The sequence below is a fragment of the Hoplias malabaricus genome, chromosome 9, assembly GCF_029633855.1.
Source record: "Hoplias malabaricus isolate fHopMal1 chromosome 9, fHopMal1.hap1, whole genome shotgun sequence".
Taxonomy (NCBI): Eukaryota; Metazoa; Chordata; class Actinopteri; order Characiformes; family Erythrinidae; genus Hoplias; species Hoplias malabaricus.
The window spans coordinates 26,016,211-26,038,826 of record NC_089808.1 but is presented as its reverse complement, the minus strand read 5'-3'; the positions used below and the strand labels follow the sequence as shown (position 1 = coordinate 26,038,826).

At 43.2% G+C, this 22,616-nt stretch overlaps 3 protein-coding genes across 5 annotated transcripts; all 3 read right to left on the bottom strand.

The window, feature by feature from the left end:
• Window positions 1-17: 17 nt before the first annotated feature.
• On the bottom strand, window positions 18-10,365 carry ifi44c2 (interferon induced protein 44c2). Of its 3 annotated transcripts, none has more exons than XM_066680477.1 (9): window positions 10,340-10,365; window positions 9,460-9,528; window positions 3,919-4,408; window positions 3,747-3,798; window positions 2,508-2,703; window positions 1,692-1,841; window positions 1,204-1,375; window positions 835-935; window positions 18-558 (listed from the first exon to the last, which is right to left on the bottom strand). In XM_066680477.1, the coding sequence occupies exons 3-9, from the start codon at window positions 4,400-4,402 to the stop codon at window positions 382-384; spliced, it is 1,332 nt and encodes a 443-aa protein (XP_066536574.1). In that variant the 5' UTR covers window positions 4,403-4,408; window positions 9,460-9,528; window positions 10,340-10,365; the 3' UTR covers window positions 18-381. The 3 variants fall into 3 exon arrangements, with proteins under 3 accessions (XP_066536574.1, XP_066536573.1, XP_066536575.1); XM_066680476.1 differs by lacking the exons at window positions 9,460-9,528; window positions 10,340-10,365 and adding exons at window positions 7,264-7,293; window positions 8,561-8,618; XM_066680478.1 differs by having other exon boundaries at window positions 9,460-10,349.
• A 188-nt stretch (window positions 10,366-10,553) lies between these two features.
• On the bottom strand, window positions 10,554-20,768 carry map1sb (microtubule-associated protein 1Sb). The gene is made up of 7 exons (XM_066681457.1): window positions 20,595-20,768; window positions 19,353-19,454; window positions 17,702-17,784; window positions 16,789-16,929; window positions 13,544-16,664; window positions 12,931-13,136; window positions 10,554-12,835 (listed from the first exon to the last, which is right to left on the bottom strand). Exons 1-7 carry the CDS (start codon window positions 20,734-20,736, stop codon window positions 12,680-12,682), a joined length of 3,951 nt encoding a protein of 1,316 aa, XP_066537554.1. The 5' UTR covers window positions 20,737-20,768; the 3' UTR covers window positions 10,554-12,679.
• A 415-nt stretch (window positions 20,769-21,183) lies between these two features.
• On the bottom strand, window positions 21,184-22,351 carry LOC136707746 (cocaine- and amphetamine-regulated transcript protein-like). Its single transcript, XM_066681987.1, has 3 exons — window positions 22,099-22,351; window positions 21,606-21,689; window positions 21,184-21,291 (listed from the first exon to the last, which is right to left on the bottom strand). Exons 1-3 carry the CDS (start codon window positions 22,225-22,227, stop codon window positions 21,184-21,186), a joined length of 321 nt encoding a protein of 106 aa, XP_066538084.1. The 5' UTR covers window positions 22,228-22,351.
• Between the last annotated feature and the right edge of the window lie 265 nt (window positions 22,352-22,616).

Genomic DNA, 22,616 nt, shown 5'->3' with positions numbered 1-22,616 from the left:
GCTTCTCACAACTCTTTTATTTATAAACTTTTTTTTGTCTTAAAACATCACAAACTTTTGAAAACATTTCAAAACTGTTCTGTAAGAAAAGAACCCTCACATAATGTTACGTTTAAAGGATATACATATCACACCAAAGTTTAGAAGCAGGAAAGTGGAGTTCCAGGATGAGAAAACTGATGAACTTATAAACTAATAAAATAAAGTTTGGATTTTATGAATTCACAAATCACTAAATAATAAATCCTCAGGTCTCTGACAGCATCAGCTCTATTCACCTGGAAAGGTGAATATATAGTACTCAGATATATATCAGATATATACATAGGTACTATATCTGACAAAAAAAAAACAGCATCTCAAATGCTTTGGGGCCAGGGTCTAGTCCTCCTCCTCATGAAGGTCATCGAAAAAGCCATCAGTGGTTCTGAAGATCTGAAGAACGGCGTTCAGCAGCAGGACGTCTGTCTCGGGATCCAGCTCCAGCTCCTGACTGTAGTTCTTCACTGGAATCACAGCCGAAAGAGAAACTCCCAGATTTACACCCATCTCCTGCATCTGCAACAACATGATTACTGTTCAACAAAATGTTTTATCTCAGTTTTGTTACAGAAATTGAGAATGCCAGAAAACCTATATCCTCTTCAAAATATAGAAGAACAAATATAAACTGTCCAGAATTATTACTTACATTACGTCATATTAAAAGCAAAACACTATTACTTTCTCCAAAAGTTACTTTTCTAAATGTTCAGGTCTGATACCAAGTAAGCGCTGTTAAACAGAGCAGATTCACTCAGAGAGTGAGGCCCATATTCATTTGATGAATCTCACCATTTTTTGGATGTAATAACTTTGGTATACAGTCTTCAGATCAGCAGCCACAGAGGGACAGGCCTCGTCCACCTTAGTCAGCAGAACTAGCTGAGGAACTCCTGCAGAACATCAGAAGAACCAGCAAGAATTACACAAACTGTTAGTCCTGAAATGGAACACATTCATTTATTTGGAGTATGGTGTCATAAACCTTCCTCAAAACAAAAAGAAGAACCACCACCAAGAGGAACCAAGCCTCAAAACAAAAGAAGAACCTCTACAAAGAACCCAGATTCAGATGGAGGACCTCCCTGGGAGTGAGAAGAAGAACCTGTGTGAGGAACTGAGACTCGGGTGGGGAACTGAAGGCTAATACATAGCTCTTACCCTGTTGGTTTGCTTTTCTGCGGAAAGCAGCCAGCTTCTCAATGAATTTGTTGGAGAGAAGTCTGACTTTGCAGCAGTCGATCACAAACACCACAGTGTGGACCTTGTCCTTCAGAGTTGGATCTTTACAGAAGAAGGGAGATTCTGGCTGTAGAGGCATTGAAGGGTTAAACTAAGGGGAAGGACAAAAAGAAAATGCTTTTATAATAAACAGATGATAAAATGTAAAAAAAAAAAAAAACTCAAGTCTTTCACAAAACAAGAATCTCCTTGTGTTCATAGACCATCCTACACTTACAGAAAGTATTTCTGCAAGTGTTCTCTCTATGCCGTACCATGAGAACCACTGGGTTTATGTTGAATGGTACTTATTTAGGACGGAAAACCTAGTTTTCTAAAACTGGATCTATACAGCACGGGTTCCTTTTCCCTTTGTAGGAATGAATGACCCCTGTAGCTGTGTATGCTCCAGTTCTAGGTTTCTGTACCTGATACTTGTCCCTGACGTGTCCTTTGAGAATGCTGGTGAAGTCATCGAGGTCCAGTCCAGAGTTAAACCCTTCCTCCAGTCCCATAGTGTCACACAGACCAAGGGGCAGTGTCCCACCTTGACCAGACTTCACCGAGTACAAACGGAACTAAATAAAAAAACAGCAGTTACAAGTTCCCTTTACTCACGAGCATCAGCCTCAGTCAAACACTGATGTGGACTTTACTTCTACTGAAGGCACATTATCTGTTCATACTCACTTTCTCTCCCTCTGTCCTGTGTGGTGTGATGGTGTGTGTGTGTGTGTGTGTGTATGCATGATGTGAGGGTGTGTTGTTGTAGAGGTGTATTGTGATTTGGTCACACCACTAAATCACACTTTTGGACAGAGACTAATGGCACTTTTCCACTATATGGAACCTACTTTGCTTTGCTGGTTTTATACTATAAATCCGTCCCCCTGAAATGTCTGTGATGCCACAAAACCCCATTGTTTGGGACTGAACACAGCTCCATCATCTGTTCAGACAGATCAGTAGAGTTTGTTCCTTCTTTGTTACAGCATCCAGCTCTCGCTGAATTCTTTCTTCAGCCACTGATCCAAAGAGCGTTTGAAACAAAAGACCATGGTGTAATTTTACGAGCTGCCGTCATGAGATGAGACGAGTAGAATTGAGTACTTTAGAGTTCAGTAGAGTCAAGAGTAGAGGCCATGCAGTGGAAAAGCACCATAAGAATGAGGAAACTGATGATATGTGATTTCAGGATGGTGCTGGCTCTTGAGTGTGTGGATGTAAGGACAGGTGTGTACTACCTGTGTAGTCAAACTGGTGCCTGCACAGCCGGTATTAGCCTGAGTGGAAACATAGCCCTTAAACACTGAGTTAATGGAGTTGAAGAAACTGGACTTTCCAGCTCCGATCGGACCGACCAGCAGAACCCGAGCCTGTTTCACAGAACTCACTCTGTGCTTCCAGCCAGAAATCTGGTCCATCAGACTCTTCCTTCTCCTACACACACACACACACACACACACACACACAGACACACACAGACACACACAGACACACACAGACACACACAGACACACACACACACACACACACACGATTCCCACTCAATCTAAATTGATTCAGAAATCTTAATTGTGAACAGTAATAATAGCAATATTCATTCATTGTCTGTAACCCTTATCCAGTTCAGGGTGGCGATGGGTCCGGAGCCTACCCGGAATCACTGGGCACAAGGCAGGAACACACCCTGGAGGGGACGCCAGTGCATCACACACATTCACTCACACCTATGGACACATTTGAGTTGCCAATCCACATACTGTGGGAGGAAACCGGAGCACCCGGAGGAAACCCAAACAGACACTGAGAACACACAGACAGCAAACTCCTCACAGACAGTCACCCGAAGCGGGACTCGAACCCCCAGGCCTAGGTCCATGGAGCTGTGTGATTGCGACACTCCCTGCTGTGCCACCATGCGCCCCAATAATAATAATAATAATAATAATAATAATAATATTTATAATTAAATGTTGGAAACTGATGCCTCTCTGGAAGTTGGTGTCTGGAAGTAGCCAGCAAAGTTGAGTGATTCCTTTGCTCACACACACCTGAATCAACTTGACTGTTAATTGCCAGGTTTAAGGGGTGTGATTTAGCAGAGCGCTCACCAAACTTTGCTAGATAAAGGCCCCCCAGGAATGGAGTTGTTCAAACCTGCTCTACATTTTCAGGTTCTGAGGAAAATCCTTGTGTCCTTTATGAGGCAGGTGACATGAAATGTTGCATGAAACTTAATTGAGGCCATTGTTCAATACCATGGATGTGTATTTTGAAATGTTTTACCTCTCACTTTCAAAAAACTACAATGACTACATTAGTTTCTGTCTCAGACAAATACAGCCTTGACTCTGAACTCCTTACATGGGTATTATGCCCACTCTGGAAATGGATGGAAGTTTTTTGGTCATTTTTTAATTATAACTATTTAATATGTGTTTATAAAGTGTGAATGTAAGGCAGGCTGGAATTTCTCTTACTCTGCACTCCACACAATATTTCGCCACGGCTTTTCCATCAATGATCCGCTACCTGCAAAAAAATAAAATAAACACTCAAACACTAATCAATCAATAATGACAAATCAATCATGTACGGACCTTCCGCTCAGGAATGTGTAACATGTTTGAGAGAAAAATGTTTGAATCTCACCCTCCACTCTGTACACCTCACACTCGCTCAGCTGCAGGTTATTCCCGTACAGCTCCACTGGATCAAATTTGTAAGTCCCTGGATTAGCGTAAATGGCAGCAGTGTTATTATAGAGAAAAACCAGAGACAGGAAGTTTGGACCTGAAGCTGCTACATGCTGAAGCGAGTACTGTCCTTCTGCACTGACTCGGAGAGGCTCTCTCTTCATCTCTCGCTCATTAAAGCTGAACAAAAAGGTTTTCTCGTCAGAGACGTTCTGATTTGACTGTGTGTAGTCCTTGCTGGTGTACCCCCCGAAGATAAAGCCAGAGTTATTGTAGGCCACAGTCATGGTGGGACCCTGCTGATCACACTTTTGGTGGAAGGCATTAGCGGAGTAGCTGTGGACACTGGCTTTGTACAGCAAGCTGAGTCTGCTACAGCCAAGCATTGAACAGATCTTGTTCTCCTGCTGCCGGGACAATCTGGACGTCACCACACTCATCCTGACCTGAAACAAACAAAACATCTCTCTGTGAAAAACATGAGAATTCCACTTTGGCCAGACGTAGCTGATGAGCTCACACAGGTGGACTCTGTTCCGTAAAACTCTGTTAGTGTCGTTTCTGTGATCGTTTCTCTACTGAAAACCACTCTGTGAGTTCATAGGGCAAACACCAGCAGGACGTCTGGTCTAGGCGTATCTACAACACGCCTGAGGACGTCTAATGAGAAGAACCCCCCACCAAGTTACTAAACTATAAAAGATTTGAAGTGCACAAACAGCTTTTTTTATAGATTCAGAAGACAAGAGAATTGCATTGACATTTAGTAATAAAATCTAAGCTTTTGAAAGTATTGTATTCTAGGTATATTTTCCCCAAGAGGATGTCTGATTAGTGGTTGTCAGGGTGACATCCCTGCTCCTCGCTATTTCCACTTGAGCACAAAGGCTTGTCGAACTTTTAAAATCAGAGATTCTTTCTCCAAGAACTCCAGGCATGCACACCATTCTTCTGAGTTCATATTCACGTTTGTTTTCTTTTTCCATCCATCCATTATCTGAAACCGCTTATCCAATTCAGGGTCGCAGGGGGTCCAGAGCCCAGCTGGAATCATCGGACGCAAGGCGGGAACACACCCTGGAGGGGACGCCAGTCCTTCACAGGGCAACACAGACACACACACACCTACGGACACTTTTGAGTCGCCAATCCACCACGCAACGTGTGTTTTTGGACTGTGGGAGGAAACCGGAGGAAACCCACGCGGACAACACACCAACTCCTCACAGACAGTCACCCGGAGCGGGAATCGAACCCACAACCTCCAGGCCCTTGGAGCTGTGTGACTGCAACACTACCTGCTGCACCACCGTGCCGCCCTTGTTTTCTTTTTATTAAACACAAATACTTGAGCTTACCAAACAATATTGACCTAAAATGCATTTTGGTTCTTGGCTTGTTTACGTAACAATGCCATAAATTGGAAAGATTCTCTTTAACAGAAATCAACATTGTTATTGAGTTTCTGAGTTTAAAGTTGACAGAATTTTTGCTTATGTTCATTCTGTTGTTATTAATTCTCAGTTTAATACACTTCATTGTAGGCCTAGGCAATGAACAATAGTAATATATGGCATGTTAAAACCATCATAGATTACTTGAAGAAAAATGTTTGATAGTTAACAGTTTATTTATCTGCAGCACATCCTCCGTAACTTATAACTCATAAGAGTCACTTCACAAACCAGAGAACCCATTTGAGTATTCACACAGACTCATACAAAGATGAAAAAGAACACAGAAGTAGACTTAAGCATATTTAGTTTAGATTTACTATACTACATATATTTAGAGTATATATATAATGTATTATCTAGATGTTTTGATTAAAATATGAATACATTTTCTGTATTGTATAAGAATATTAAAACTGATCTAAAAGGTGGATTGAAAACAACTCAAAGTTGAAACAAAGTATATTTTTGAAAAGTTAGTGGAAAAAGATGTATTTAAGGATATTGTAGTGCACATTAATGGTGTCTCAAATTATTACAGCTAGTAAAATTAATTTTATTTAAGCAGATTTTTAATAGTCCTAGTTGTCAATACATAATTTATAGTACATACCCAGCTAGTAAAATTGTATCGGCCCACACTCGGGCCGAATGACGCAGGCCGGAACAAAAACACTCGGCCTGATGCCAGCACGCGGAGCCGTAGAGTGGGCTGATAGTTCTGGCCCAAGCCTGGGAAACTCTCGGCCCAGACTCGGCCGAGTGTTGTGGCTGAGGCGCGGCTCAAATGACTAAATTGCGATAACCGGACTACTGCCGAGTTTGAGTCAAAAACACGCCATAAGTGCCAGACTCGACCCAGATTTGGCTCGTTATCGGTTGTAATATTTTATTTCTATACACCGCCCCCCACAACACACACACACACACACACACATCAACCCCACCACCCTCCCTTTCCTCAGAAAAGGGTACAATCAGGTTCATGGTGAAATTACTGCTTTATTAAATAACTTACACTCTCAGAAAAAAATTGTTCAAATGTTAATTGAAGAAAAATTATACATTATTGGTCACTAAAGGTACAAGTGTTTAAAAGTCCAGTTGTGTTCCTTAAAGGTACATTGCATTCTCTTCTCCAGAGGGAGACATATGTTTGTAATATTTCATTATAGTAATGTCATAAAACAAAAAAATGTAGTAAAAGTCCTGGAGATGAAATGGTGTATGAAATCAACACATTTTAATATCTACAATTATAATATAATCATGTTCCCTAATTAATTGTACAAATATGTACAATTGAGGGTAATAGAAAGTGTGCTTTTCATAAAACCTTGAAACAATGTAAACATACAGCAATTGCAATGTATACAAACAATACATAAAAATCAATAAATACAAAATATATTTGTAACTGGCATTGAAATTTGAAATTGGCAGTGTCATGATTTCCTAAATCCAATTAACTTTCAAATACTGTTTTCAAAAAACAATTGGTTTTACACCCTAAGAACTGCCATTTAAATCCAGACCTTTCTTTAAATATATACTATGCTAAGGCCATATAACAAATCACTTAAAATACAAAAATAATTCGCCAGAAAGGTACTTTAAAACAGTTTGAGTTTCCTCAAATGTGTGGAAGTACACATTTGACACTTGTTCATGGCACACATCTGTTCGATCAACAGTTTGCAAGTCTCTGCTGTGTTGTCACACTTTGTCAATACCTCACTGCCCTCAACAATGATGGAAATATCAGCCATATCCTTATCTCTGGCAGCCTGGACAACAGGGATCTTCAGGATGTGCAGTGTAGTGAAAGAATGCTCAAGCGTACTCACCTCAGTTGTACTCCTTGTTGAATTCCAGCTCTATAATTAAACATATAGAGATTATGTACATGTTCAATATATTTCCTTTAAAAATATTTAATGAAAATCTAAACTGCTTATGCATGCAAAATTCATTAACTACAGAACTTCAAACGTAAAAGATTATCAGGTTATAGTACAAACGGTTACGATAATGCATCAACTGATGCTGAAGATTCATTCATTCATTCATTGTCTGTAACCGCGGTGGGTCCAGAGCCTACCTGGAATCATTGGGCGCAAGGGAATGCACCCTGGAGGGGGCGCCAGTCCTTCACAGGGCAACACAGACACACACACATCCCTACAGACACTTTTGAGTCGCCAATCCACCTACCAACGTGTGTTTTTAGGGGAGAACGGGGAGAACACACCAACTCCTCACAGACAGTCACCCAGAGTGAGAATCGAATCCACAACCTCCAGGCCCCTGGAGCTGTGTGACTGCGACACTACCTGCTGCACCACCGTGCCGCCCCGAAGATCATCTAAATAACTTGGATTAACATCCTATCTGCTTTTCTCCCTGCCCACCTGCATTTTTCACTGCCCCACTAGTTTTCTTACTGCAGCCCATATTTACATAATTACATAAAGAAAATGAATTAGTTCATGTTCATAGATAATTTTGAAAAATATAACTAACTTCACAGCTCCAAAAATAAACTACTTCACATGCTTTTGTTTATTTTTTTCTCTGTCAGTAAATAGGCTTCTATCGTTTTCAATATAACCTCCTTCAATCCATTAATCACTAGCCGAAAATCACTGCTACTCCCTAACAAAAGTATTAGTTTATGTGGAATAATATATTTAAAACATTACATTACACCAAAAACCAACACTGAGATTGAGAATGTATTTTAACCTACTTAGCTAGATAGTACCTTAATGTGTTTCAACAGTTTTATTTCTTATTTTACTTCTTATACTGAGGTATGCGGTTCTGTGTGAAACAAAAACCACAAAAATGCTCACATCGTCTTGAAAAATATGCCATCAAACCACAATTACTCAAATTAAAATAACTCATGTATGAGCGATTGTTATGTCATTTAAATGTTTTCTATGTCAGAGAAAAAAAAAGAGCTAGCTAGAGATAGTTAGCTAAAGTTTGTCATTTGAAAAAAAAAACGGTTCAATATTACGTATGTAACGTATAGCAGTTTATAGAATAACGTACATAACATTAATGATGTTAAGTACATTTGGGCAATACCAAAATACTTATGTATCCGAAAATATAAGGTTAAATTGAAATACTTACGGGATGAAGCTGTTCCCTGAGGCCTGTGAGAGCTGCTCGCGCGCCGCAGTCACAGAAAAGAGCGCGAATTTTCATCGTCTTCTTTTTCTGTGTTTTTACAGCGGTTCGCTTCTGTCACCTTCCGTTTTCTCATTCAGAGTTCATTCATTTTAAAGCTGCTGTCTTCAAAAACTTAAATAACAGTTTCCTCCTTTCAGCACGGCACTGTCTCCTTATTAACCCTATTTATCATAATCATTTCTGTCGTTCGTGTCCCAGTCATTACATCAATATTCCAAAATATTACAACATTAATAGAGCTTACCTAAAACTCTATGGCATTTAACAAGTTAAAACAATGATTCTATGATTCTATTTATTTAACATTTTTTACATCGTTTTACAGACAGTTACCAGTATTTTCTTTTATTTTTTGTTGTGGGCCACATAAGATTAATACGCAGTATTTAATAAAATGCTCTGATCAGTGTAGTGTGCTAACTGCAATGGCAATCGCCTCGCCAGCCGACAGTGCCAACGTGCAGCCGCAATTGGGCCATATACAGGGTGCCGCATTCACGCCAAGACGGCAGCCAGCCGACAGTGCCGAGCCTGAGCCAGAATCGGTCCAGATCTACCTTGCTAGCTGGGTAGTATAAAGAGAATAGCACCTGTATAGTGCATTAATAATGAGTGGAATTATAAAAATTAAGTATACTTTAGTGTATTCTTCCCCTGAGTAGAGAGATATATAGATGATGAATAAACCGTTTTCCACACCCTCAGGTGGACTGTATCCAAACCTCTAAATTTAAACTCTGTCTGCAGAGACTTTAACAATAACACACAGAAATATAATCCCTCATTTAATACATTTAATAATAGTTACAAGTAAAAACGAGTTAATAGAGCTGTTCTACCTGACGATGTTGAACTGCTGAAGAGTCAGAATCGAAACTGATCTTCTGCTTTCGGTTTCCAGCCTCTCCCTTTATGGAGAGAGATTAGTCTCAAAATATTTGACAAATGCGTAAATGTTAATCCACAAATTAAACACAAGTCACAAAAAAGTTTCACTGTTCACAGATGAATACATCCCAGTCTGTGTCTCACGGTCTGCAATTTGTACAAATACAGTTACATTGATAAATGCGTGTTTTTGGTTTTCATCGATACATCATAATTTTATGCGAAAATAAATACATTTGTTTAAATTTACGTTGCATATATTTGTAAAGTCGAAGTATCGAATTTAAAATTTATTTGTAAATTGTTGAATCTGCGTTTGTGGATCAAGTCACAAAAGTGCATTTGTTTATCATCTCCACTCGTTGGATTTTGAAACTTTCACCCGATCCACAAATGTGGCCAGTAGGTGAACAAGTGTGGGGCCACCTTAAATAGAGACGCAACATTTAATCTGGAATTTCGAACAAAAAACGCCCGAACCGCTGAATTCAGCTTCATATCACAGACAGTTAGAAGTGGGGGGCCACTGGGGTACACTTTTAAAGTTGCCCTAAATTTAACCACGTTAAAGTCCAGCGGAACAGATACGGGAAGTGTTCTGTATTTTGAGGTGGGATTGTTGGGACAAGTGATTTGTATCGGACAATCAGACGTCTAAAAAACATCCAAATTCAACCATATTTCGACCGTAAGGGAAAGACATATTTGAAAAAAAAACATTTGAAAGCCAATGTCAGGTTCTTTTTGGAATTTTTGTTCCACATTAAATGTGTAACTGTAGCCCCATTTAACGCAGAAATAAAACTTCCAATAAGAAAACTTTTACCTCACCTTCAAACAGGGGGCTATTATTGAAATATCCACCAGGCGGCGACAGCGGAACGGATCTTAATATTAACACAATCAGAGACACATCCAGAGCCGTTTCACATTACACTATTTAAAATATATTTTTCAAAATAAAGGTAATTTGCATGTCTAATAAAATGTATAAACTTAAAAACCATGCTTGAACAAATTAAGTTACACAGAGTAGTAACAGTAAAACAATATTCAGATGGGAACACAAATCAGCACAAAATGCTCAAGGACAGGTTAATGTTTAATATTGTAATAAATATTAATGATTAACAAATTCATGTCATAAACAGAGTTATAGTTCATACTTTTGCACCTAGTTCTTCTCACTAAAGCTTCGGTGTGTGTGTAGTGTTGAGTTGACTGCACAAATTTCACAAAACCAAACAATCAGCACAGAGATAACAGCATTTACAGCATTCCACCTTAAATCTCACACAAAGCAAAGCAAAGAACGGATTCACTCAAATTCCAGTCTGTAAATTTCACTCTGAAAAGTAAAGGGCATCTGGTGAGTTCAGGGGAAACATTTGCTCCTAAAAGACTTTTAAAGCAACCGTCAGTTATCACACTGATTCTCCAACACACAGTGAAATATTACACTGCCCCCTGGTGGCCTGTATGTTTCAGAGACTCTGTAGTAAACCTGTTTTAAACATGTGGGGATCATAAGTTCTTTCTGGGGCTTGGCAATGTCAAGTGGGAGGGGCTATTGAGAACAGGGACTTAGTTTTTAAGTGAAGCACAATAGCACCCCATTGTGTAGTAGGCCCTAACTCACTGTGTCAGTGAATTAGGGAGTGATGGATTCTATGGGAATGAATAAATGAGTGTGAATGAAAGCATGCGAGTGAGTGAGTTTTGTAAATGTGAAGTAATGTCAAATGGTAATTTTAGCTGCTTTTTTGTGACAGTCTCTTATTTTCTGGAGATTAAAAAAAATCCAGAACTGGATCAAGATCTGGACTGAAAGAACCCAGTTCTATGGCATCACCGCAAAGAACCCTTCCTTCACCTTTACTCTTCAGTGTTTTTTTCTGTGTTTTTATTTTTATTTGTTATTTTAGCATAAACATGGAGAAGAAAAGATGAAATGATTAAAGAAAGAATAAACCGTTTTCAGTAAAAAGCGGAGGAGAAAAGGGTTTTTGACAGTGCGGGACGTTCTTTAACACTGAGTTCAGACCGGGGTTTGCGGGGTCACTCTGCATCATGGACTCACACAGTAAATATAATAAACTCTGACATGCGGCACTCGCTTTTAACATAAAAAATATTTATAACTTTCCATTTCTATTAAACTTAAATACACTTTTGTGCCAAATTACTTTCTTTTTTTCTGTAAATCATCAAAGCATTCAAACAGAAAAAATCTCAGCAAAAACCATGCAGCGAACTTCAGACCAACACCGTTCTGATACTTGGCCCCTCCCCTTTCTACATCTCCCTCTGTTAGCTCCTCCCCTCACTACAGATTTGTCCCTATAGGTGGCTAAATTTTCTATATTTTATGAGGCTTTTCCCAATCCCATATATTCCTCCAATGGCTCCTCCCCGTTCTACATTCTATGGCTTCTCCCTTTTGTACACCTCCGCCTTTTTCAGCTTCCCACTACATCCTTCCTCTACTTAACTCTAAAACTACTCCCATTTCTTTTGGCTCCTCCCATTATTACACCATCTTTTGAGTCTCCTCCCCTTTCTACATATTTCTTTAGCTCCTCCCTTACCTACTGTCTCACCTTCCTAAAGATACTCTCTCTGATTGTCCAAGTTCTTAACACAGTTTGCTCAGATGGCTCCACCCCTTCCTACAATGTCTACTTAAGGCTCTTCCCCATCCTACATTGTCCTTGAATGGCTCCGCCCCATCCTATAGTCTTTTAATGGCTCCGCCCTTTCCTACATAGTGCTCTAATGGTTCAGCACCATCCTATGGCCTTTTAATGGCTCCACACAACCCTAGCAATGGCAGCCCGTGGACAGTGAGATAATTCTAAGCCTCATTACTCTGAGATTCAGTAATGTTTTAAAGGATGGGTATTAAACAGAGACAAGCATTCATTACTTCCACTTCCTCCAGGTCAGGCTCTGCTCCAGTCCTCCACTCCACTGCCCACAGCGCCCCACTCAGGTCTGAGGGAGCTAACACATTTCCTATTTTGGACCGAAACTCAACGCTGTTGTTGTTTGGGGAAGTTGTGTTCTGGTGTTGTTGCTCAGATGATCATCTGGTGCAGGTTAAAGGCGAGGGTTAGTGCTGAGAGGAGAAGGTTAAAGCTGTGTTTAAACCGTCCTGGGTCACAGCTTCTCTCAGAACTCCACTTTACAGGCAGGGAAGGTTTCCTCTTGCATGGCCACCGTGCTGTTACTACCCAGAACCGTCACACCCAGCTGCCGCTGTTTGTCCTGGGTCTGCTGGTACCACTCATGCATCATCGCAGACTCAAACGTGGGGATTAGCGTCACCTAGAGGACAGCCAACGACACAGAACATCTCAGACACAAATATTACCACTAAACACAGTAAGAGCAGAGTTTTAATTGAAGAAGTATTCACTGACCGGCACAGGCTCTGGCCATGAGGATTTCCCGTCCAGTAAAGCATCCAGTATAGGCCTCATCATGGTCTCTTTAACGCTGTCGTCTCCGCTGATAATGTAACAGGACGATCTTAAGCGGCAGAAAAACTCGAGGTCAATCGTAGAAGCCGCAGGTCCAGATGGGAGATACGCCAGGTCCAAATACACAAAGGCACCGCTCTTGATACCTGCGGATTCATCGAAAGAAAGGACGCAATGTGGAGACTTTTCCTTCCAAAAGAACAACTGCAATTAAATGTACAGCAGTGGTGTTAAAGTCCAGTTGTGTTCCCTAAAGGTTCATTACATTCTTCTCTCCAGAAGGAGAGGGGGATCTCTGTAATCGTTCATTATACAACTTTGGAGAATAAAAGAACACAAAAGTCCTGGAGATGAAACAATTATAGAATATTTTTATGATTATGTTCCCAACTAAAGGTACAGAAAGTGTTCCTTTGAGGGCACCACCACAGAGAGTTTTTCTGAGGATTTTAAGAAATATTAAATAAATATTAAAAGACAAATCAGCAAGAAGTTTCTCTCCTCAAGATTGTGACATTTGTCTTTGCGCATGTGTGTCCAGAACAGTTCCTACCTGCTGAGGTCAGCCTTTTCGGAGCAGACTGACCCGAGTGAGACGCAGAGCTATCAACAATGAGTGACCTCACACTTCCAGCTAATCCACTCTGAGTCCCAGGCTTTGTTTTAGTTGTGACTCCAGTTGTCTTCTTGCTCTTTGTTAAACTGGCTCTGATATTTCTCCCAGGGTCAGGCATGCAGGCCCCAGGCTGGGGAGGAAGGGGCGGTAAGTCCTTCACTGGAAATGGCAGAGGATCCAGAGCTGGAGAATTATGGGTCCTGTGGATGTCAGAACCGTTCTGAGAGGAGAAGCGTACACCAACTTCTTCATCAGAATCCAAACCACCATCTGCAGTGATGGAGGGGTATTCTTCTACTCCGGGATCAGAAGCATTGTGTAAAAATTCACTGGTGGAAGTCAGAGTTTCCTGGGCTTGGGGAGTAGCCTTGCTGCTCGGGAATACCTGAAGTGAAGGTTTTGCCACGTCCTGAGAATGGTCACTGTCATCCGAAAGGTCCTGAGGGCTGCTGGTGGTGGTAAGTCCTGGAGAAAGCAGATATTGTTGGTTCTCAGTGGTTTTGAAATGCTTGAACTCACAGGGAGACACCAGGCACAGGTCAACATCATGAGCACCAGCATCAAACACGAGGCCCTGAGGTCCGGGAGGACGTCCTTCCAAGGATTCGCTCATAACTCTCTTGGATTGGGACATTTTCAAAGGCAGGGACATGCCTACTTTGAAATCAGAATCTACATAGTGTCCGTTAGAGTAGGAAGTCTCGTCCTCATTGGTGGACTCGCTGACCGTGGGAAGAACTTGCTCGAAGGACATTGACAAAGACTCGTCCACCTCAGTGGACTGGGGTGAGCTGACCTCCGCTGGCATTGAGTGAGTGGTGGTCACAGAGGGAGATATGTCAGGAATGATGTCCTTAAAAGAGCTGAGGGACAGGAAGCTGGAGTGTTTCTCTTTGGAGGAGGTGGAGTTGCTCTCGTGGTGACTCCTGGGACATCCAGACTCTGACGACTTACAGGATCCGACCTGCTGACTATCAGAACCCAGACACATCTTCACTCCGAGACTGCTGTGGTCTCTCGATGCCCAGGTCTCCTCGGGTGATAGGTGATATGGCGTGTGGCCAGCACTGTTTGGACCAGATCTGGGGGAACTCAGCTCCAAGGTCTTTTCATCTGGACTGATGCAGACTTCCTCCTGAACACATCTGGACTGATTGTCTTTGAAAGCGCCATCGAGTAAAGTGTACTCTGTTGGAGTGAGATCCAAATTCACACTGCGCTCACTCTTTGTATTCTTCAGAATGTGGGCAGAAGTTCCACAGGCCTTGCCTGGGTTAGATAAAGCCTCTCCAGACTTCTCTGGACCCTTGCCGTCATTCCTCAGAACCTCTCCCTTAGAGGGGAGATCAGAGTTTTTACTCCTGGACACATCAAGCATCTGCTCTCGCTCCATTTCCAGAAACTCTGAGGTCATGTCTTCAGGAGAAGAGATTCGAGAGCGACTAGGGTCCTCCGCATCTCCTGACAGTTTCTGGTTCTGTTGCTCCTTGTTAGATTTGTTGTTTTTTACTTTGTCCTCCGCTGCCTTGCTTTCACTTTTCTTCACAGGTTTATTTTGCTCTGAGGAGTGAGATGCAGATGCTGAGGATGACTTCTTTAAATCTTTTCCAGGTGAACTGGTCTTCTTCTCCTCTGTCTTCTCCTCTTTCTTCTGTTCATTCTTCAGTTCAATCTTTGGTTTGTTTACGGGATCTTTTTTGCCAAACATTTTCCTTTGTCCGTTTTCTTGTTTCTTTGTCGAAAATGCACTTCCTCTTTCATCTTTCTTATTTTCCTTGAAAGACTCCTTCCTTGCTACAGGTTTGGAGGGTTTTTGTTTGACACTCTTCTCCACGGATTTCAGTTTTTCTTCACCTGTTGAGTCCATTCCATTGGGAGCTTTGGTCTTGTCCTTTGGTTCTAGATAACCGCGGGCTGATCTCTCCTTTGGGGCATTGCTTGTGTTACTGGTCCTGGATTCCTTGGTGCTGGATTTGAGACTGTCTTGACTTTCTGCACGTTTCGGGCTCTTCTCAGACTTCGATGACTCAATGTCTTTGGAGCAAACTACAGGTCTCTTCAGGAACTCTAGGTGCTTGAGCTTTTCCAAACCCTCCAGTATCTTCCCCTGAGGCGTGGAACCGGGGAAAAGGACTCTGATTATCTTTTCATGGGGACAGGCTGGATGCCACACAAGCAAAGCACAGATGGAGACCAGGGAGCTTAGAGGAATCTCTGAGGCTTTGTGGCTAGGGCTGTTCTCAGGCCAGCTGCTCATGAAAGCCTCAAACTCTTTACTGCGTTTTGTCGGGTTGAGGACGTACAGCTCTAGACGCCCAACTCCCATCTTCTGGAACAGAATAACCGGCTCTGTGGAGCCAGCTGAGTTGCGAAGCAGTGGTTCTGGTGATATCTGTAGCTTCTCCAGATGGCGGAGAGCGAGGGCCGCCTGGTCGCTGCTGCGGAGCACATTCGGATCAGTTTGAGATTTCTTCAGTCTGTTTGGGGCATTGAAGAAAACCACACCGAGCTCTGGAGAGATAAGATTGTTCACCCACTTCTCCTTCTTTGCAGTGTCAGAGGAATCATCGTCCTCCAGCTCAGCAACCTTCCTTTCTAACAGACTGTTAACCCCGGGAAGGTTATCCGTCCCAGCATGAGTGAGCAGAACCGAGTCAACTCTGTCCAGGTGTCTCACCAGTTTCCAGAAGCAGGAGCGCGCATCAGCACCTCCGTTGACCAAAACATTGAACCCATTAACAGCAAAAAAGGCACAGTCCCCTCTGCCTCCAGGAAAGATGTAGCAGCATGGACGGCAGAGCTTGAGAAATCCCACAGTGCTTGGCGGCTCCAGGAGCTCGAATGGAGACAAGGGCAGGAGGGACTGAGAGAGAAGGTCTGTAAACTCCTGAAGACCTTCCATTTGAGGGAGAACCATTAGAGAGTTCACCTTAACATCAATCAGGTCTTGAATGTTGTGTTTCCCAAGAACGGAATTCTTCCATTTACTGGTTTTCGGGCAGCTCAGGGTCAGACTCGGTTTCCCAAAAGCACTTGCAGCTCCCAGTACCGACTGGATCTGTTAGAGATTAATAACAAAGCTCAATAGGATGAGTGTAGACATACATCTGTTCATCGTTGGCTAAGTGGGAATATATTTTTCATGGATTTTACAATACAGTTTAATACACTGAAGCACAGACCTCCTGGTCCTCGAAGATCTGAGAGAAGTGGTGTGGACTGAAGTGTCCTGTTTGGAGAACAATGTCCCCGCTGTCCTCCAACCACTGTCCTGTCAGAACCAGCAGCTTGTTTCGACAGGAGCCCAATATCAAACCTCGTATCTGTAAAGTACACACCAGCAGATAATCACCAAATGATCGACTCGCGTACAAAAGACTCTCTTACAAATGGTTTGTTTTGGTTTGTGGTGTTTTCGTGTTTTTCTTTTCCAGAGAAACACACACTGCATCAGGGCTCAGAGAATAAATTATTTCAAATCGAAGCCTGGAGCATTCTTTTATAAAAAAATTACTACAGGGTGGGCCATTTATATGGATACACCTTAATAAAATGGGAATGGTTGGTGATATTAACTTCCTGTTTGTGGCACATTACTATATGGGAGAGGGAAAACTTTTCAAGATGGGCGGTGACCATGGCGGCCATTTTGAATTTGGCCATTTTAGATCCAACTTTTGTTTTTTCAATGGGAGGAAGGTCATGTTCATTCATTCATTCATTATCTGTAACCGCTTATCCAATTCAGGGTCGCAGTGGGTCCAGAGCCTACCTGGAATCATTGGGCGCAAGGCGAGAATACACCCTGGAGGGGGCACCACTCGAGGAAGGTCATGTGTCACCTACAAACTTATTGGGAATTTCACAAGAAAAACAATGGTGTGCTTTTAACGTAACTTTATTCTTTCATTCATTTACAAGTTTCTGACCACTTATAAAACATGTTAAAAGTGCTGCCCATTGTGTTGGATTGTCAATGCAACCCTCTTCTCCCACTCTTCACACACTGATAACAGGATGCTAGCACAGGCTTCCAGTATCCATAGTTTCAGGTGCTGCACATTTCAATCAAAACAGAATCAGAACAAAACTGACCTCAGAGTAAAGACCATCCTCTGAAGGGTTAATCACCACTTTACAGCTGAGCACACTCGAACTGCACTGTAATGTCTTCTGTCCTGCAGAGAGGCAGACAGACAGGATAGATAGAGAGACAGACAGCAGAGACCCAAAGAGAGAGAGGAGAGAGAGAGAGAGAGAGAGACAGATAGGAGAGACAGACAGAGTTAGACAGAGAGAGCCAGACAGGAGAGTAAGAGACAGACAGAGAGTGAGAGACAGAGAAATACAGACTTTATCATATCTGTATATAACTGAAAGGTTACGCTAATGTTCTTCAGTCTGATCTTTAACTGAAAGTGAACTGTAACATTGTGGTGTCCAGTCAGTGACCTTAATCGTAACTGTACCCTACTCTCTCTGTAACAGTATCATAACTTTGTTAAAACCTTGTGGCACATCAGCAGCATCTGACTCCAGATCAGTGTGTGTGTGTGTGTGTGTGTTCACTGCCATGAATGGGTTAAACGCACTGATCATAAATCACTATAACATTAATGTAATGTTAACCCTGTGGTGTTTAAAGTAACACTAGGTAAGGTTTAGTTTTTTTTTGCTCCTTGGCTCCTCTACAGTTACAGAGTGTAATTAACTTTTACAGAACTGGCCTTAAATGTGAAGAGGGAGCAGTTTCCTACCTTCCTCCAGAAGTTACATAGTGCAGTATCTGCAGTGCTGAGCCTGGAGTAGCAGCTCTGTTCTTCCTGTTACAGCTCAGAAGAGCAGCACAGGGATTTTGAAGCTAGAATTGTAATGTAAGAATATTACATAGTGTTGCTTTAATGGTGAGGGTGTGGAGTGAGAACTCTCACTAAACTCAGCTCCCTTTGTTTCTGCTGTGAGGTCATTTCCTCTGTTTCAGCCTTTCACCGCCCAAACTTCCTGTTCAACAGGAGCCACAAAGATCCCACCTACACACTCACACCCCATCTCTACCACCATACACACACACCCCATCTCTACCACCATACACACACACACCATCTCTACCACCATACACACACACACCATCTCTACCACCATACACACACACACCATCTCTACCACCATACACACACACACCATCTCTACCACCATACACACACACACCATCTCTACCACCATACACACACACACCATCTCTACCACCATACACACACACACCATCTCTACCACCATACACACACACACCATCTCTACCACCATACACACACACACCATCTCTACCACCATACACACACACACCATCTCTACCACCATACACACACACACACACCATCTCTACCACCATACACACACACACACCATCTCTACCACCATACACACACACACACCATCTCTACCACCATACACACACACACACTCTTACAGTGTTCCCCTCCTCCTCTGTGTCAGAGCGCTCTGAACATTGCTCCTCTGTTCCCCACAAAATTCCAATGTGAAAAATGTCACAACGAGAACAAAAGCTGCCTTCATTTTCTACAGGAGCCTTTCACTGAGGCCAGGGCTCTGCCGATACCCCAGCAAACGATACATCAGATGATACTACTGACCCGTGGAGTTATCTGTATCTGTCTTTACATTACGGCTTAGTGAAGAACGGGTGAAGAGTGGGTGTGAAAAGAGTGAAGATCACACAGTCCCTCACCCTTAAGGTCCGTGGGAGAGTGAGAGCTGTGGTGGGAGATGAAGTGCTTCAGCTGTTCGTCCAGATCACACTCCGTCAGATCCACATCCCACGATCGGATTCCTGACAAAAACAAAACATTCACAGTCAATCAGAGACAGGGAGGGAGGAGTTATATCCAATCAGAAAGAGGGAGGGTGGAGTTATAACCAATCAGAGACAGGGAGGGAGGAGTTATATCCAATCAAAGACAAGGAGGGAGGTGTTATATCCAATCAAAGACAAGGAGGGAGGTGTTATATCCAATCAAAGACAAGGAGGGAGGTGTTATATCCAATCAAAGACAAGAAGGGAGGTGTTATATCCAATCAAAGACAAGGAGGGAGGTGTTATATCCAATCAAAGACAGGGAGTGAGGAATTAAAGCCAATCAGAGACATGGAGGGTGGAGTTATAGCCAATCAGAAACAGGGAGGGTGAAGTTAAAGCCAATCAGAGACCGGGAGGCAGGAGTTATTGCCAATCAGCGACAGGGAGGGAGGAGTTATTGCCAATCAAATACAGGGAGGGAGGAGTTATAGCCAATCAGATACAAGGACCAGGGGCGTGTCTGGTGGGGTGGGCGCCAGGCACATGTTGTCATCCTTCCACCCACTCCCCACTGCTTTTAAGCAAAGGACGTCTGGTTTCATTCACCTTCACTGTGTACCGCTCCAACTCCTTCACCGTGTTTACACCGAGAGGATTCGGGGAAATTTCGTGTGTGTGGTTGGAGCTGCCCTTTCTAAATGTTATAGACGAATATTTGTTGTTAATTCAGCTCTACTTTATTGAGCAGAAGTAGGCGTGGTCAGAGTGGCCCTGCGCTGCTTGGGTCGCCATGACAACCATCCTAAGAGCATCCAATAACTTTAAGCGCCATTTACATTTCAGCATTTACCTTTGAGATCAGAGAGGAGCTGCCGCAGCGTTTAAGGTGGAACGGAACAATTAGAGTAAGAACTTAAGAGAGAGAGATGGAGAGAGAGAGAGAACGAGAGAGTAAAGGAGAAAAATGAATGAGGAGTTACTGCAGTATTTAAGGTGGAAGGGAAACAGGCGCGTGAGTGCGCAATGAGAGCTGCAGTATTTAAGGTGGAAGGGAAACAGGAGTGTGAGTGCGCAATAAGAGGTGCAGTATTTAAGGGGGAAGAGAAACAGGAAAGTGAGTGCCCAGTGAGAGCTGCAGTATTTAAGGTGGAGCGGGTAGTTACGGGGCTGTACCTCTGTGCAGTTCCTGCAGGACGCAGTGGGTCTCTGTCCGCGCCTCAGCGCTGCGGCTGAGGCTTTGACTCCCGCCTGCTCTCCGGCTCTGGCTCTGGCTCTGGCTCGTGTTGCTGATGATGAGGAGCAGACCGGACGCCATCGCGGACACATCGGGCACAATGACGTCATGCAGCAACAGCATGAGTATCTGCCGACCAATCAAAAACCAGCTCTCTCTCTCTCTCTCTCTCTCTTTTCTCTCTCTCTCTCTCTCTAGAGCAGTGGACCTGTGTTCTCTTCTATCCGCCGACCAATCAAACAACAGCTCTCTCTCTCTCTCTCTCTCTCTCTCTATCTCTCTCTCTGTAGAGCAGTGGACCTGTGTTCTCTGGAGCGATGGAGTGGTGTATGGAACAGTGGAACTGTGTTCTCATTAACTCATCAGAGGTTAATGGTAAGAAGTAAATCAAAATAAACAATTTTATCTCATTGTATTTAGGCTTTATTTTTAAATATTGAAATATACATAATAAAACATAATGTACCACACACACACACACACACACACACCATCTCTATCACCGTACACACTCACACACACACTCACTCAGAGACACTTCATGATGAAGAAGTCGCAGGTCGTCCCCAGGGGGCAGCCACAGAGTTTACCCACCCTCGCCCCCTTACGGGCAGCACATCGCTCCCCCGCATCACACTGAGAGAGAGAGAGAGAGAGAGAGAGTGTCAGTACAGTGAATGGAGGTGAATGGGACCATATGTCCTCCTCTAAAAGCCCCTCACAGAAAGTGAGGACAGTGGACAGTGGGGGACACATGGCTGGTGTCTGAGTGTAGTTTGGAGAAGGGGGTGCATGTTCCCTTCACCAACACTGGAGAGTCCAGTCAATCACTGTCTCCACTGTCCACCACAGCACTGTCCCCCACTGTGTCCACTGTCCACCACAGCACTGTGCACTAGGACCAAGATTATTATCAACTGCATTTAACATCGTGTGTGTGTGTGATTTACTGAGGGCAGCTGTCCCAGCTTCTTAGTGGAGCTCGGCAACTGTTTATTCTTTAGCTTCTCCAGGACGGCCTGCAGCGCCTCTATCTAACACACACACACACACACACACACACACACAGAGAGTGAGAGAGGGAGAGAGAGAGAGACAAGACACACACACACGCACGCACAATAAAATTAAACTCATACACCGTCCTGCTGCTGGTGTCTGTTCATATTTAAACTAAAGCATACGCCATAATAAAGTGTGATATGACTATTTATGGAAAATGCTCTTCCCACACTTTACTGTCCCCAACTTTTACAGCCCCGAGGGAGTTTTGTGAAGCTTTCAACGAAGTTTAAACAGAACACACAAACATCAGCAAAGGGCTCTGGTGTCAATATTAAACTACAGTGGTGCCAACACGTCTCCTGCAGCGCCCCCCTGTGGCAGATGAGAGCGATATGAGAAAGTTAATATCATTAATGTTATAATCAGTGTTGAACTCACCAGGTCTTTCTCCTGCTGGCTTTTCAGGGCGGTGTGGACGGAGCGAGGGTCCGGCACGTCTCCGCGGATGGACAGAATAACGGACAGAGAGAAGGTGATGGTGATGAGGATGAGGCGAGGGCTGGTCATGGTGCTGATTGCGGCGAGGGCTGGTCACGGTTCCTGTGAGGACAGGGGACTGGACACTGGGCTTTATATCTGACCTCAGCCCAGATCCTGAAATATTCATCACTTACTGACGTCAGGAACTCGCTCGGGGTTCAACTCCAGTGTCTGTCCCCTGGGACTGACCTCTGCGAAGGGCTCAGCCCAGAAACACACTGTGGACAGGGGGACAGCCCCCGTGTGACCAGGTTCTCTCAGGAAAACACAAACACACACATACACACACACACACACACACACACACAGACACATACACACACACACACACACACACAGACACACACACACACACACACACACAATCACAATACACACACACACAAACACAATCACAACACACACATCATCACAAC